At 36.1% G+C, this 13,595-nt stretch overlaps 1 protein-coding gene and 1 long non-coding RNA gene across 4 annotated transcripts in view; one reads left to right on the top strand and one right to left on the bottom strand.

Annotated features, from left to right (window-relative positions):
- LOC141523740 (uncharacterized) overlaps positions 1-13,595 on the top strand; it is a 121,384-nt gene that overhangs the window by 77,006 nt on the left and 30,783 nt on the right. The gene's annotated exons all lie outside the window — the stretch shown is intronic.
- The window catches only part of LOC141523738 (cysteine-rich venom protein-like), a 66,152-nt gene that overhangs the window by 15,434 nt on the left and 37,123 nt on the right, over positions 1-13,595 (bottom strand). The window contains exon 8 of one of the 2 annotated variants that reach the window (XM_074237169.1): positions 1,321-1,866. The exons of the other annotated variant lie outside the window; for it this stretch is intronic. Coding sequence (XP_074093270.1) covers positions 1,739-1,866 — 128 coding nt within the window. The 3' untranslated portion in view covers positions 1,321-1,738. Of the gene's footprint in view, positions 1-1,320; positions 1,867-13,595 lie in introns of those variants that run through there. 2 annotated transcript variants of the gene reach the window in all.

A 13,595-nucleotide genomic window follows, 5' to 3' on the forward strand; every position in this document is an offset into this window, starting at 1 on the left:
GAAGAACAAATAAAATGCCGTTGAAGTAGTCCAAGTGAGGTATGATGGCTACCTATAACAGGGTAGTGGCTTGCAATGTCTAAAAATGATTATAAAACAAGTTATGTGCAGGACAAATAGTAAAATTAAATGAGGGAAGGCATTGAAATTAGGAGGAGTTAGGGGAAATCTTCCTGTAGAAGATGGGATTTTAGTTGGGACTTAACAGAAGTTAGGGAGATCAATTTTTAGAGTGGAAGAGGGAGATAATTTAGCCAGAAAGAATTTCTTCAGTGAAAAAATGGGATGTCTTCTTGGTGGAAGAGTAAGGAGGCCAGTGTCACTGAATCTTAGAGTACATCTTGGGTAGTAAGTATGAGATGACTAGAAAGTTAGAAAGGGCTAGGTTATGAAGAACTTTGAATGCCAAACAGCATTTTGTATTTGATCTTGAAAGTAATATGGAGTCATTGTAGTTTATTGAGTATGAGTGTTCCATAGTTTGACCTATGCTTTAGGAAAATCAGTTCAGTGGCAAAATGGAGGATATATTAGCATGGGGGAAAAACTTGATGGAGGTAGACCAACCAGCAGGTTATTGTAAAAATCAAGGCATGATGTGATGAGGACCTGCACTAGAGTGGCAGTGGACAGGAAAGAGTATATAACAGAGATCTTGCAAAGGTGAAATTGATAGGCCTTGGCAGCCTTGGATATGGGTCTAGGGGATTTGGAGGGAGGGAAGATATAATGAAGAATCAAGGATGATTCCTAGATTTGAGGTCTGGGGGATGGGATGGGAGGACAGTACTGTGATGGGGAAAGTAGGAGGATTATAAGGAGAAAATGAGGATCCATGTTTTAGATAATGGTTGAATCTGATAATCATCTGAAATTCCTTTTAGCTTTATGATTCTGTAGTTATTATATATAGATACTGATTTGCATACTTCTTGAATAGCATATTTTTTTCAGATTAGGGTCAATGTACCAGTCTGCCAAGTGGGCTTATAGGTGGGTAGGGTTCAAGTTTTAAGAATACTCTCAAAAGTTTAATCAGTCCTTTTGTGCCATTGCTGCCAACAGAAACAGAACAATCTGAAAATCTGATATATAACTTTTCTTTCTGTTTTGATAGAACTTTTCTGAAATATATTCTTTGACATCTCTTGGAATAATACTTATTAAATAGGTAGCCAATTTTATCAAAAATCTTTCCCTTTAATCAAAACTTTGGGATACCACAAAACACCTAAAATTTTTCTTTGAAGTTTCCTTAGTTATGTGGAAGCATGATTGCTCCTTTTCCTTCCCAGGAATATATTTAATAATTTGTTTTAAAAAGGAGGAAATGAATCTGCCATAAAATTCAGACATTTTATTAGTGGTATTTAAATGGCCAACTTAAAATTATGCACAAAATAGATATCTAGGATTTATTATGCCATAAAAATGTTAAGTTCCAGAAATTGTTCTTTGGTCTGGAATTTCTTTTTTTTTAATACCCAAGTGGAAATCAACAGCACAAACAAGAAAACAAGCCTGAATACAATTTTATTGTGCAAGCATGTTCTACAAAATGGGAATGGGAAACTTCCCTATATGATATATCAAATAGAAACAGGAATATAGTTTATTATAATTTTACTTGGATTTATATACTCAGTGGAAATACAATGAGAGTGGTATTACATAGTCATAGCTTACATCTTGGCTCTAAAATGATTTTCCTACAGCAGAGAGAAATTGAGAACAAACTCTATTTTATTTCACTGGTACATTTGCATGAAGCTTGGCAGTGAAGCTTGACCTCTGTGAAGTCACAGGTAAACTGATCTTTTAACACTTGGCAATTTGAATATTTATCTTCATATTGACAAGGGTTGGCTGGAGTGAAACAGAAAGAAGTAATGCAGTTTTTGAAAAATAGAATATATTGCTTGACACATAAATTTCAGAAATGTTTTAAATGAGATTTTTAATAAGAATAAGAAGTGAAATAGGCTGAAATATTTTTAAAAAAGGAAGTATTTATAATAGTTTCATTCATACAGTACTCACTTAACAAGCTCAAATTACTCTCCCTCTCCTATGCCATGCTCTTAGTATATGATATGATAAGAAAATGCCTAACTAGAATCTACTATGACATGGAAGTTACCTTAAATTCTCAAATGCTATGAAATATAATGGAGGCCCCCAAAGCCATAAAGACCTTTAAAAATTCAGGTGATTTCTTTTGCCTAAGTATTTTCTTTTTGGTTTCAGTAATTGTTGAAGGTTTTGCAGACACTGACAAAATCAGAGGTTCTTGAAATATTGATAGTGTATGGTACCATAAAAATTATATATTAAAAGTGAATGGTCTATACCTTCATTCAATCCATTAATAAGGATTTGTTTAGTGTTAAATAGGTAATGAGCTCCAGAAATACAAAACAAAAAATGGATTACTCTCTGCTATCATGCATTTTAACTTTATCCAAGGAGATAATCGCATTTTTGTATACATATATATGTATATATATATATATACATAGTTTAAGCATAATAAATAAATACAAAGTATTTAAGAGAGGGAAGGCACTAACAACTGGAAGTAAGGGAACTGTCAGAAAAACTTTTATGTAGAAGGTAGATTTTGAGTTTAGCTGTGACAGAAGTGAGATAATTCAATGAAGTAGTGAGTGAAGGAGAGCATTCTAGCCATGGGACACAAACAAAAGAAAACACAGAAACAAGGGATGGAGTGTTGTGTATGATAAATAATATGAAGTTAAAAAAGCTCCTGAGATTATATATATATATATATATATATATATTATATATATAATGAGATACTGTCTGTAAATAAGGTTTACTGTTTGTAAACCTTCCCACTAAGGCAAAGATGAAAATACTTTCAAATCTTTCCTTTCCTCAACTCTCAAGCCTTACTAAGTTGGGGTTTTTTAATGTTTTTTTTTTTGCAAGAAAAATGGGGTTAAGTGGCTTGCCCAGGGCCACACAGCTAGGTAAATTATTAAGTGTCTGAGACCAGATTTGAACCCAGGTACTCCTGACTCCAGTGCCGGTGCTTTATCCACTATGCCACCTAGCCACCCCACTAAGTTGTTTTGACATTCATTTTATATACTCAGTGTATATATTCATTATATTTCACTTCTTGAAAATAAGGGAAGGGTTAGCAGAAAGCAGCATATAATGATTGACTTTAGCTCTGCATTCTGTCAATATTTAAAAATAATCAGTACAGGTAGAAACAGAAATTATAATTAAAAGTGTACCATGGATCACTTAGACAGAAACAGAAACAGATGAGGGACTTGGTAATTAAGTACAAGATATTCCAGGTCTCTTGGTTTTTATAGGAAAGCTTTTGCCTTATTTTATTGAGGTACAGGTCTCTACAACATATCCTGTTCCTTCCATTTATCCACTCCATTCAGTTCTTCTTTATACATAAGCTTTTCCCATTTGAATGTAAGTTCCTAAAGGATAGAAACTTGCTTTTTTTTTTTTTTTTGGTATTTGTCTCTACCTATCTATGGGGAATCCAGTGCTTAGTACAAAATAAATTCTTAGTAAAGTCAACAAATATTTTTAAGGACTTAACATGTTAATCTATTATAAAAAATGTCATTCACACCAAGAGGAAAACTATGGAGCCTGAATTCAGAGCAAGGCATACCATGTTAACTTTAAAATTTTTTTTCGCACTTCTTTTTTGTTTAATTTATTTACACGTTTCTAAAATAGTCTTGTTGTAAGAGTAAAAATAATCCCCTCTCCCCATACAAAAATAAAAAACCTCACAAGAAATAAAGTGAAAGAAAAAGAAAAAAAATGTGCTTCAGTCTGTGTTCTGATACCACCAGATCTGTCTCTGGGGTGGATCACATTCTTTATCATAAGTCCATCAGAGAAACTACTTCCATATTTTTCAACATATTTTTGCTATTGCTGTTTGTTCTCTCCATCCATTCTATCCATCCATTTCTCTCCACTACCAATTATTATATTTTCTCTTCTTTCACTCTGCCTCTCTTCAAAAGTGTGCTATGGGACAGCTGAATGGTGCAATAGACAGAGCACCAACCCTGCGGCCAAGAGCCCGAAAGTCTACATTCCACTCCAGAGACTCAACAACCACCTGGCCCAGTGGTCCTAGACAGGCCACCCAATCCCATCACCTTGCAAAAAGTAAAAAAGAAAATGTGTTACATCTGACTACCCTCTCCATGATCTACCTTCTCCTTTATCCCCTACATTTCCCCCCTTCCCCTTCTCCCATCCCCTTTCTCTCCTTTTTTTCCTAGATTTCTATGCACTATTATATATATATATATATATATATATACATATATATGTATATATGTATATATCCATCTATCTATCTGTCTGTCTGTCTATCTATCTATCTATCTATATGTTGTTTCCTTTCTGAGCCATTTCTGATGAGAATGAAGGCTCCCTCATTCCCCCCTCACCTTCCCCTCTTCCATACAACTGCAGAAGCTATTTCTTGATTTTTTTACATGAAATATCTTTACCTGTTTACATATCCTTTCCTTCCTCCCAGTACATTTCTCTTTTACCCATTGACTCCATTTTAAAAATATACCTTCATATTCAGCTCCCTCCTGTGTCTTGTCTATATAAGCCCCTTCTAACTGCTCTATTAAAGGGTGTTTAAATAAGTATTATCAGTATCATCTTACATGAAGGAATAGATGTAGTTCATCATCATTAAGTCCTTCATAATTTACCTTTCTTGTCCCCTCTATGCTTTACCTGAGTCCTGTACTTGAAAATCAAACTTTCTGTTCAGGGTGTTTCAACAGGAGTATTTGAAATTCCCATTTCATTTAAAGTCCATCTTTTCCCCTGTAAGAGGATGTTCAGTTTTGTTGGGTTGTTGATTCTTGGTGGCATTTCAAGCTTTTTTGCCTCCTGGAATACCATATTCCAAGTTCTATGAGCCCTTAATGTGGATGCTGCTAAGTCCTGTGTGATACTGACTATAGCCCCATGGTATTTGAATTGTTATGTTCTAGTTCTTTGTAGCTCTTTGACTTGGGAGTTCTGGAACTTGGCTATAATATTCCTGGGGGTTAGGTTCTTTTTGGATCTGTTTCAGTAGGAGATTGGTAGATTCTCTCAATTTCTATTTTACTCTTTGCTTCTAGGATATCAGGGCAATTTTCCTATAGAAATTCTTTAAAATGAAGTCAAGGTTCTTTTCCTGATCATGAATTTCAGGTAGCCCAATAATTTTTAAATTATCTCTCCTGTTTAAACTATCCCTTCTGTTTTCCAGATCCATTGTTTTTTCAATGAGATATTTCATATTTTGTTCTAGTTTTTCATTCTTTTGATGTTGTTTTATTATTTCTTGATTCCCTGCAAAGTCATCAGGTTCCTTTAGCTCTATTCTACATTTGAAGGATTTGTTTTCTTCAGAGAGCTTTCTAATCTCCTTTTCCATCTGGCCAATTCTGCCATTTAAGGTATTTTTCTCCTCGTTAACTTTTTTGAACTGTTCTTTTCAATTTGACCTAAACTAGTTTTTACTATGTTATTTTCTTCAGCATTTTTTTGGATTTCCTTGACTAAACCACTGACTTGGTTTTCATATTTGTCCTGCATCGCTCTCATTTCTTTTTCCAATCTTTTATTCTACCTCCCTTACTAGATTTTCAAAATCTTTTTTTGAGCTCTAAAATAGCCTGAGATCAATTACTATATTTCTTGGAGGATTTAAATGGAGAAGTTTGGACTTTTTCATCCTGTAAGTGTGCATTTTGGTCCTTCATGGGACCAAAGTAATTGTCTATGGTCAGGTCCCTTTTTTATGTTTACTCATTTCCCCAGCCTGTGCCCTGGTTTTGGGGTACTTCCTGAGCTTTTGAGTGTTATTAGGACACCCCCCCCACAAGGACCTCAGTTCCTTAAAGATCTTATGAGAGGTTCTGACTGTTCTCCTGCCATGCTTTGGTCTGTGGGTGACCACAAGAGCACCCCTCTGCCCTGGAGCTGTGAGGAGGGTCCCTACTCTATGACAATGGGGGCCCAGACTGCAATCAGGGTCTGAATATGGTCAAAATCCCACAGTCCTGTCCCAGGGCCAGAAGAGAGTCCTTGAAAGTCTCGCCCCACTGCCTTACCTTCTGTGGCCTGAGTGCTCTGATAGTAGCTGCTGGGAGGCTCCCTGCTGGGAAGCTCTGTGCATGTGCTTCTCTATTCTGGGATCTGGGCTGGACTGATGGCCACCCTGGCCTGGCCTTCGTGCTTACACTGGCAGAGGTTTCTTTCACTGATCTTTCAAGTTGTGCTTGGTGCTCCCTGGGTTGCTGGTCAGGAAACTGCTTCTGGTGCAGGGAGCTGGTACTCCCTGAGACCCAGGCACCCAGCAGCTGTTCCTGGAAGACTGGGGCTCCTTTGCTCCAGGGAGATATTCCTGGCTGGGCTGCTGCTCCTTCCAACCCTGTGGAATAGAGCCTTCCCCACTATTTTCCAGGTTACCTTGGGCTAGGAAATTGCCTCAATGGATCTTTTTGTGGGTTTGGCCTCACAAAAATTTAGTTAGAGCTATCATTTTAAGGTTTTTGTAACATTTTGGAGAGAGATTCTAGAAAAGGTGGTTCTCATGCCCCTGTCTTAGCTCTGCCCCCCAAAGTATCTTTAAGGCAACCTTGGTCACAGGAAAGAGAAGTTAAATTTTTTTTAATGTTTTCTTTCTTTCTCATGTTTTTCCCCCTCTTAGTTCTAATTTCTTTTTTGCAACATGACTAATATAGAAATATGTTAAACATGATCATATTTCCACAACCTATATCAGACTGCTCACTGCTATAGTGAGGGTGGAGGGAAGAGAGGGTAGTAGAAAAATGTGGAACTCAAAAGCTTTCAAAAGAATGAATGTTGAAAAAATACCTTTTCATGTAATTGGAGGAAAAATAAAATAAATTATATTATATTAAAAATAAAATAAATTATATTATATTTTTAAAAAAACTATCATGCTCCAGGCATTATGCCAAGCCCTGGGATACAGATAAAAATCAAGACTGTTTCTATCTGAAACCAGCTTATCATTATGGAGGAGATATCATGAAAACAACTATGTGCAAACAAGGTTTATCTCTATCTATATATGATGCATTTTGTTATATAAATCTATACCCATATCTATATAATACATGTATATATAAATTCTATGATATGAAATGGCTTGTAATGATCAGCAGAGGAAAGGCACTTAAGGGTGGAGTTAGAAAAAACTTCTTGAAAAAGATGTCATCTGGGATTTGAAGGAAGCCAGAGAGTTCCTCTTATCCCCTTCCCCTATTTTTCTTACCTATGTAAACTTGGAGAGAGGTATCTGGGGAGAACTTCAGAAATCTTTGCTTAGCTTTTTGCTGTCTAATTTTGTTTATTAATTACTTGGATGGAGACATAGGTGATGGGTTAACCAGATATAAAGATGTCACAAAATTGGAAGGGATAGATAAATCATTGAATAAAAGATTTGAAAAGAAAATCTTTTCTAGCAAGAATACTTGCTAGAATACTTGCTGAATGTAAAAGAATTAAATTTAATAATGATTAATATATTAAATATATATAGTTTTTACAATTATGTTCAGAAGTTTTTAAATTTTTTTTTATTTCTACAAGGCAGTGGAGTTAAGTGACTTGCCCAAGGTCACATAGCCAGGTAATCATTAAATATCTAGGGTCAGATTTGAACTTCGGTCCTCTTGGCTCCAGGATCAAACTTCTATCCACTGCACTACCTATATGCCCTGGTTCAGAAATTGTTATAAAATCAGGAGACATACCCAAACAGTACTTTTTTTTCCTAATAAAAAGATCTTGGAAAATTGTGAGCTCAGTGTAGTTAAAGAAATTGTGATATAGAATATGTTAATATAATCACACATTAAATTGACAAATCTAATGCCAGAAGGAAAGAATTTTTAGCTATTCTATCCTGGTTGAGGATACATCTGGAATAAGGAGTTTAGTTCTATGTATCATATTTTGGGTAAAAAAAAAAACACTTTGGTAAACTGGAGAACACCCAGAAGAAGGCAATTGGAATTGTGAAAGGATTTAAGCTCATGCCATATGAGGATCAGTAGAAAGAACTCAGATTGTTTAACCCAAAGAAGTTAAGATTTAATGGGAATATGCTACTCTCTTCAATTAGCTGAAAGGCTATCATATGGAGAAGACCTTGATCTTCTAGAGGAAGGTAAGTGCTACTAGTTGAGTCTAGAAGACCTGAATTCAAATCCAGCCTCATAATGAGTTATATGACCTTGAGCAAATCACTTAACCTTGGTTTGTTGAAATTTCCCTAACTTTATATATAAAATAAGGTAAACAAAGACACCTATCTTACAGGGTTGTTAAGATTGTCAAATGAGTTAACATGTTAATATCTCCATACTTCCTACTAATGAGAACTCTCCAAAAGTGGAATAGATTGTCTTCAAAACAATGAGTTTCAGAAGGTAGAGACAAGATGCCAGAGTAAAAGCAGGGTCTTGCCCAAGCTCTCCCCTAAACCACTGAAAATACCTTTAAATAATTACTCTAATCAAATTCTAGAGTAGCAGAACACACACAAAAAAACTGAGGCAAACAATTTTCCAGTCCAAGGCAACTTAGAAGATTGACTGGAAAGTCCTTTTTGCACAGATTGGGAATGACCTGTAGTGTAGTTCACGTCAAAATGGAGTGAATCAGTTCCAACCATATAGGAACAGACTTCGCGGCATCTGGGTCAGTGGCAGTAGTGACAGTTTCTGGACTTCCCAGCTTAGGAATTGCCAAGGAAAACTTGGAAAGTCAACAGAAAACTTTGGTGCTCTGGGGTGGGGAGTGGAGCACAGCCCACCCTAGATCCTAGTAGTGTAGACCAGACCTCAGCAGAAGCAGAAGCAGGATCAGAGTTTGGAAACTACCAGGCAGCTGTTCCCAGTGCACTCAACCACAGGCAGTAAGGGGTCAGAAGGAGATTGCAGGGGTCTTTTTGCTATCACAAAGGCACTCTGTTTCTTTGCCCATAATCAGATTTGCCTTGCAGTCTGGAGCCCCCAGTCTTAAGAAAAGGAGGAAAAGCACAACAGACCTAACTACCTTCTTCTCTCTGTTTCAGGGCAGGGGGGGAATGTTTGTGGTCACCCAGGACCAGAATACAGGTCAAGAAAGTATCATAGCCTCTCATAAGACCTTAGAAGAATAAAAAACTTGCAGGGTCCTGGGAGTGTCTCTGAAAACATTTGCAAAAACCCTTAACATTTTAGACAATGTGTCCTCCACCCTGGAAACAGAGCTTTACCTTAAAATAGAATTAAAAAATCAAGTCATAGGTTGGGAAAATGAGAAAATACCAGGAAAAAAAACTATATCTATAGAAAATTATGTTGGCCATATGGTTGGTCATATGGAAAATCAAAATCTACACTCAGAAGAAGATAACAAAGCCAGAGCTTCTACATCCAGAACCTCCAAGAAACATATGAATTGATCTCAGGTCATAGAAGAGCTCAAAAATATTTTGAAAATCTAGTAGATGAGGTAGAAGAAAAATTGGGAAGAGAAAGTGGAATAATATGGGAAAATCATGAAAAGCTATTGAGCAGTTTGGTGAGATACAAAAAATACTGAACAAAATAACATTTTAGAAACTAGACTGTGCCAAATGGAAAAACTGGTCCAAAAGACCAAAGAGGAGAAGAATACCTTTAAAAAGCAGAATTGGTTAAATGGAAAAGGAGATACAACCTTTCACTGAAGAAAATAAATGAAAATCAAGAACCAATAAAACAAAACCAAAAGAATAAAAAACTAGAAGAAAATCTGAAATACCTCACTGGAAAATGACATTGGAAAAACCGACCTGGAAATCAGATCCCAGAAAGATAATTTAAAAATTATTGAACTACCAAATAATCATGACCAAAAAATGAACCTAGAAGTCATTTTTCAAGAAATTATTAACATACTGTCCTAATATTCTACAAGTAGAGGGTAAAGTAGAAGTTGAAAGAATCTACTAATCACCTTGTGAAAAGATCCAAAAGTGAAAAATGCCAGGAATATTATTGCCAGATTTCAGAACTCCCAAGTCAAGGAGAAAGTATTATAAGTGACCAGAAAGAAGTAATTCAAATACCCTGGAGCCAAAGTCAGGATGACACAAGATTTAGCAGCTTCTACATTAAAGGATCATAGGACTTAGTATATGACATTCTGGAAGGCAAAAGAGCTTAAATTACAACCAAGAAACAACTCTTTAACAAAACTGACCATACTCCTTCAGGGGAAAGGATGGACATTCAATGAGAAAAGGGAATTTTCAAATTGTCCTGATGAAAGAATGAGAGCTGAACAGAACATATGATCTTCAAATATTAGACTCAAATGAAGCATAAAAAAGGTAAATAGGAAAGACAAATAATTGAGGACTTAATGATGTTGAACTACGTATGTTCTTTCATGGGAACATGATACTGATAACTTATATGAATATATATATATATATATATATAGTTATGTGCATATATATACATATATGATATATACACAAGATACATGTGGGAGTTGCATTTGAATGTGTATTCTATTAAAATATGGAGTTAAAGGGAGAGAGAGAGATATGTACTGGGAGAAATGGAAAGAAGAGGTAAAATAGGGTAAGGTATTTCACATAAAGCAAGAAAAAGTTTTTGCACTTTAGTGGAAGAGGGGAAGGTGATGGGGCATAAGTGAGCCTTACTCTCATTGGAACTGACTCAGAGAGAGAGTATAATCAATTGGGATTAGAAATCTGTTTTACCCCAGAGGAAATTAGGAGAACAAAGGGGTATGAGAAAGGGGATGGGAGGGTAGGTTATAGAAAGGAGAGAAGATTGGGGGAGGGGGTAGTCAGATGCAAAATACTTTTTGCTTTGTTTTGTTTTTTTGTTTTTTGCAAGGCAATGGGGTTAAGTGACTTGCCCAAGGCCACAAAACTAGGTAATTATTAAGTGTCTGAGGCTAGATTGGATCTCAGGTACTCTGAACTCCAGGGCTGATGTTCTATCCACTGTGCCACCTAGCTGCCACCTGCAAAATACTTTTGAGAAGGAACAAGGTGAAGGAAGAGAGAGAATAGAATAAATGGGGCAGAAGGGAATAGAAGGAAATATAGTTAATAATAGTAACTGTGGGAAAAATATTGAAACAAGTTTCTCTGATAAAGACCTCATTTCTCAAACGTAGAGAACTGAGCCACATTCACAAAAAATAAATACCATTCCTCAATTGATAAATAATCAATAGATATGAACAGTTTTCAGTTGAGGTTATCAATGGAATCCACTTAAGTCATTTTTTAAACTGTCCTAAATCACTATTGATAGGAGCAATGTGGGTCAGAACAATTCTGTACTACTTCTTTTTATATGTTGGATTGGCTATTAGGACAAAAGGAGAAAATGACAAAGTTTAGAAAAGATATAGGGAAATTGAGATATTGATGCACTTTCCAAAGAGTTGTGAAAGGATTCAACGATTCTGTAGACAATTTAGAACTATAGGCGCAGCTAGGTAATGCAGTGGATAGAGCACTAGCCTTGAAGTCAGGAGTACCTGAGTTCAAATCCAGCCTCAGACACTTAATATTTACCTAGCTGTGTGGCCTTGGGCAAGCCACTTAACCCCATTGCCTTGAAAAAAAAGAACTATACCCAAATCACTATAAAACTATGCATACTGTTTGGCCAGGTGGTGCCACTGCTAGGTCTATATTCCAGGAGAGATGAAATATGGGAAGAAAAGAACCTTTGTGTAGAGGGATATTTACAGCTGCTCTTTTGTGGTGTCAGGGAGCTGGAGATTGAGAGGATGCCTATTGTTTGGGGGATGGTTTTAGAAACTGTGGTATGTGATTGAGATGAAATGCATTCTATTATGGGAAATGATGAAACAGGATGCTCCCAGTGAAAACTTACATGAACCGATGCAATGGGAACAGCAGTCTTGCAGGAACAGCAGCCTTGCAGGATAATCAGCTATGAATGCTCTACCTTTTCTAAGCAATGCTGTGACCCAAAAGAGCTCTGAAGGAATGATGATCAAGAGTACTATCTATGCCAAAGACAGAGCTGATGGAGACTGAATATGGATTGAAATATATACTGTTTTTCCACTTTATTTTTCTTGAGATTTCTCTTTTTTGGTGGGAGGCTATGTTTACTTTTACAACACTATCACTGTTATAATGTTAAAAAAAGACATTGGCATTTACTGCATTTGATGTGAAGGGGACTAGGAATCTTTTTCATGTTTAGGTTGGACTAGATGGTATCTGAGATACCTTTTACCTTTGAGGTTTTATGATTCTGCAGTTCTTGGAATGTATCTATTTCTGAAGTATAAGTAGAACATTCTGTATATACCTATATATAGATAAATGTTGTCCCCACAGGAGAATACAAACTCATTGAGAGTAGGGATTGTTTCATGTTTTTGTTTTTGTATCCCTAGAGACTAACACAGTGGTAGGCACATGGTAGGTGTTTAACACATGCTTGAAAATTTGTCAATCAGCACAATGAGGTTAACCAGATCAAATGTTTGCTGACTGATGGATTAACTAAATATAAAAAAAGCTTAGCCTGATTTTTTTCCTGACAAAATCACTATACTAGATGGAACTGAGTGCCAGAGAACATAGGACCAGAAGGGCTTGCTACAAAACTTATTCATTCTTCTTTACAGGAACGTATGCTATAGAAACAGTGGTCAGACAGAATCATAGGGTATTTATGGGTCAGAATGTTATTAAATCCTTTCCTCAGTGACTTTCTAAAGGTACTCTACATTAAAAAAACAAAACTTCTAAGCATTAAGATAGAGAACTCCTGGTGAGAAACTTTCAGGAATTTATGGTCTTAAAGTACTAACTTGGGATCTGAGAGGTCAAACTAAATTGCCTAGGTAACAGAAACAGAATTTATCAGAAATCAACTTGATCCAGGGTCTTTCTGATTCTGTGGCCAGCAGTCCATCCATTATAGCAGACTCTTTCTATGTATTTTAACAGAATATACTTAAATTTTTTATGTACAAGGTCCTTCACATAGAATGTTCAATAAATATTTGTTGGATTGAAGCAAGGGCACTCTGTGTAGAGAGAAATTTTGTAATTCTCCCTCTCCCCACCCCCATTTTCTGTATTAAGAGACAAATGTACTCCTTCACATTTTTCTGTATTGTTACAAGCAAAGCCCTATAAACAAGGAATGTATTTAGCAAATAGACACTATTAAAATGGTTAATCTTTTGAAATTGTTAAAATTTCCCTGTATTGACTCTGTATGATTGAATCTGTCTGCTTTTTCATCCTATCTAAACTGGCGTCTCCAAGTTATGTCATCAGGCTCTCCTAGTTATACATTATAAATTCCTTAAGGCTACTTTGTGTTACAAGGACCCTGTCTCTGTCTCTCTGTTTCTCTGTTTCTCTCTGTCTCTCTGTCTATGTCTATGTCACACACACACACACACACACACACACACACACACACACACAAACATCACATAGTAAAGAAAGAATC

Source organism: Macrotis lagotis, chromosome 5, assembly GCF_037893015.1.
Source record: "Macrotis lagotis isolate mMagLag1 chromosome 5, bilby.v1.9.chrom.fasta, whole genome shotgun sequence".
NCBI classification, from domain to species: domain Eukaryota; kingdom Metazoa; phylum Chordata; class Mammalia; order Peramelemorphia; family Peramelidae; genus Macrotis; species Macrotis lagotis.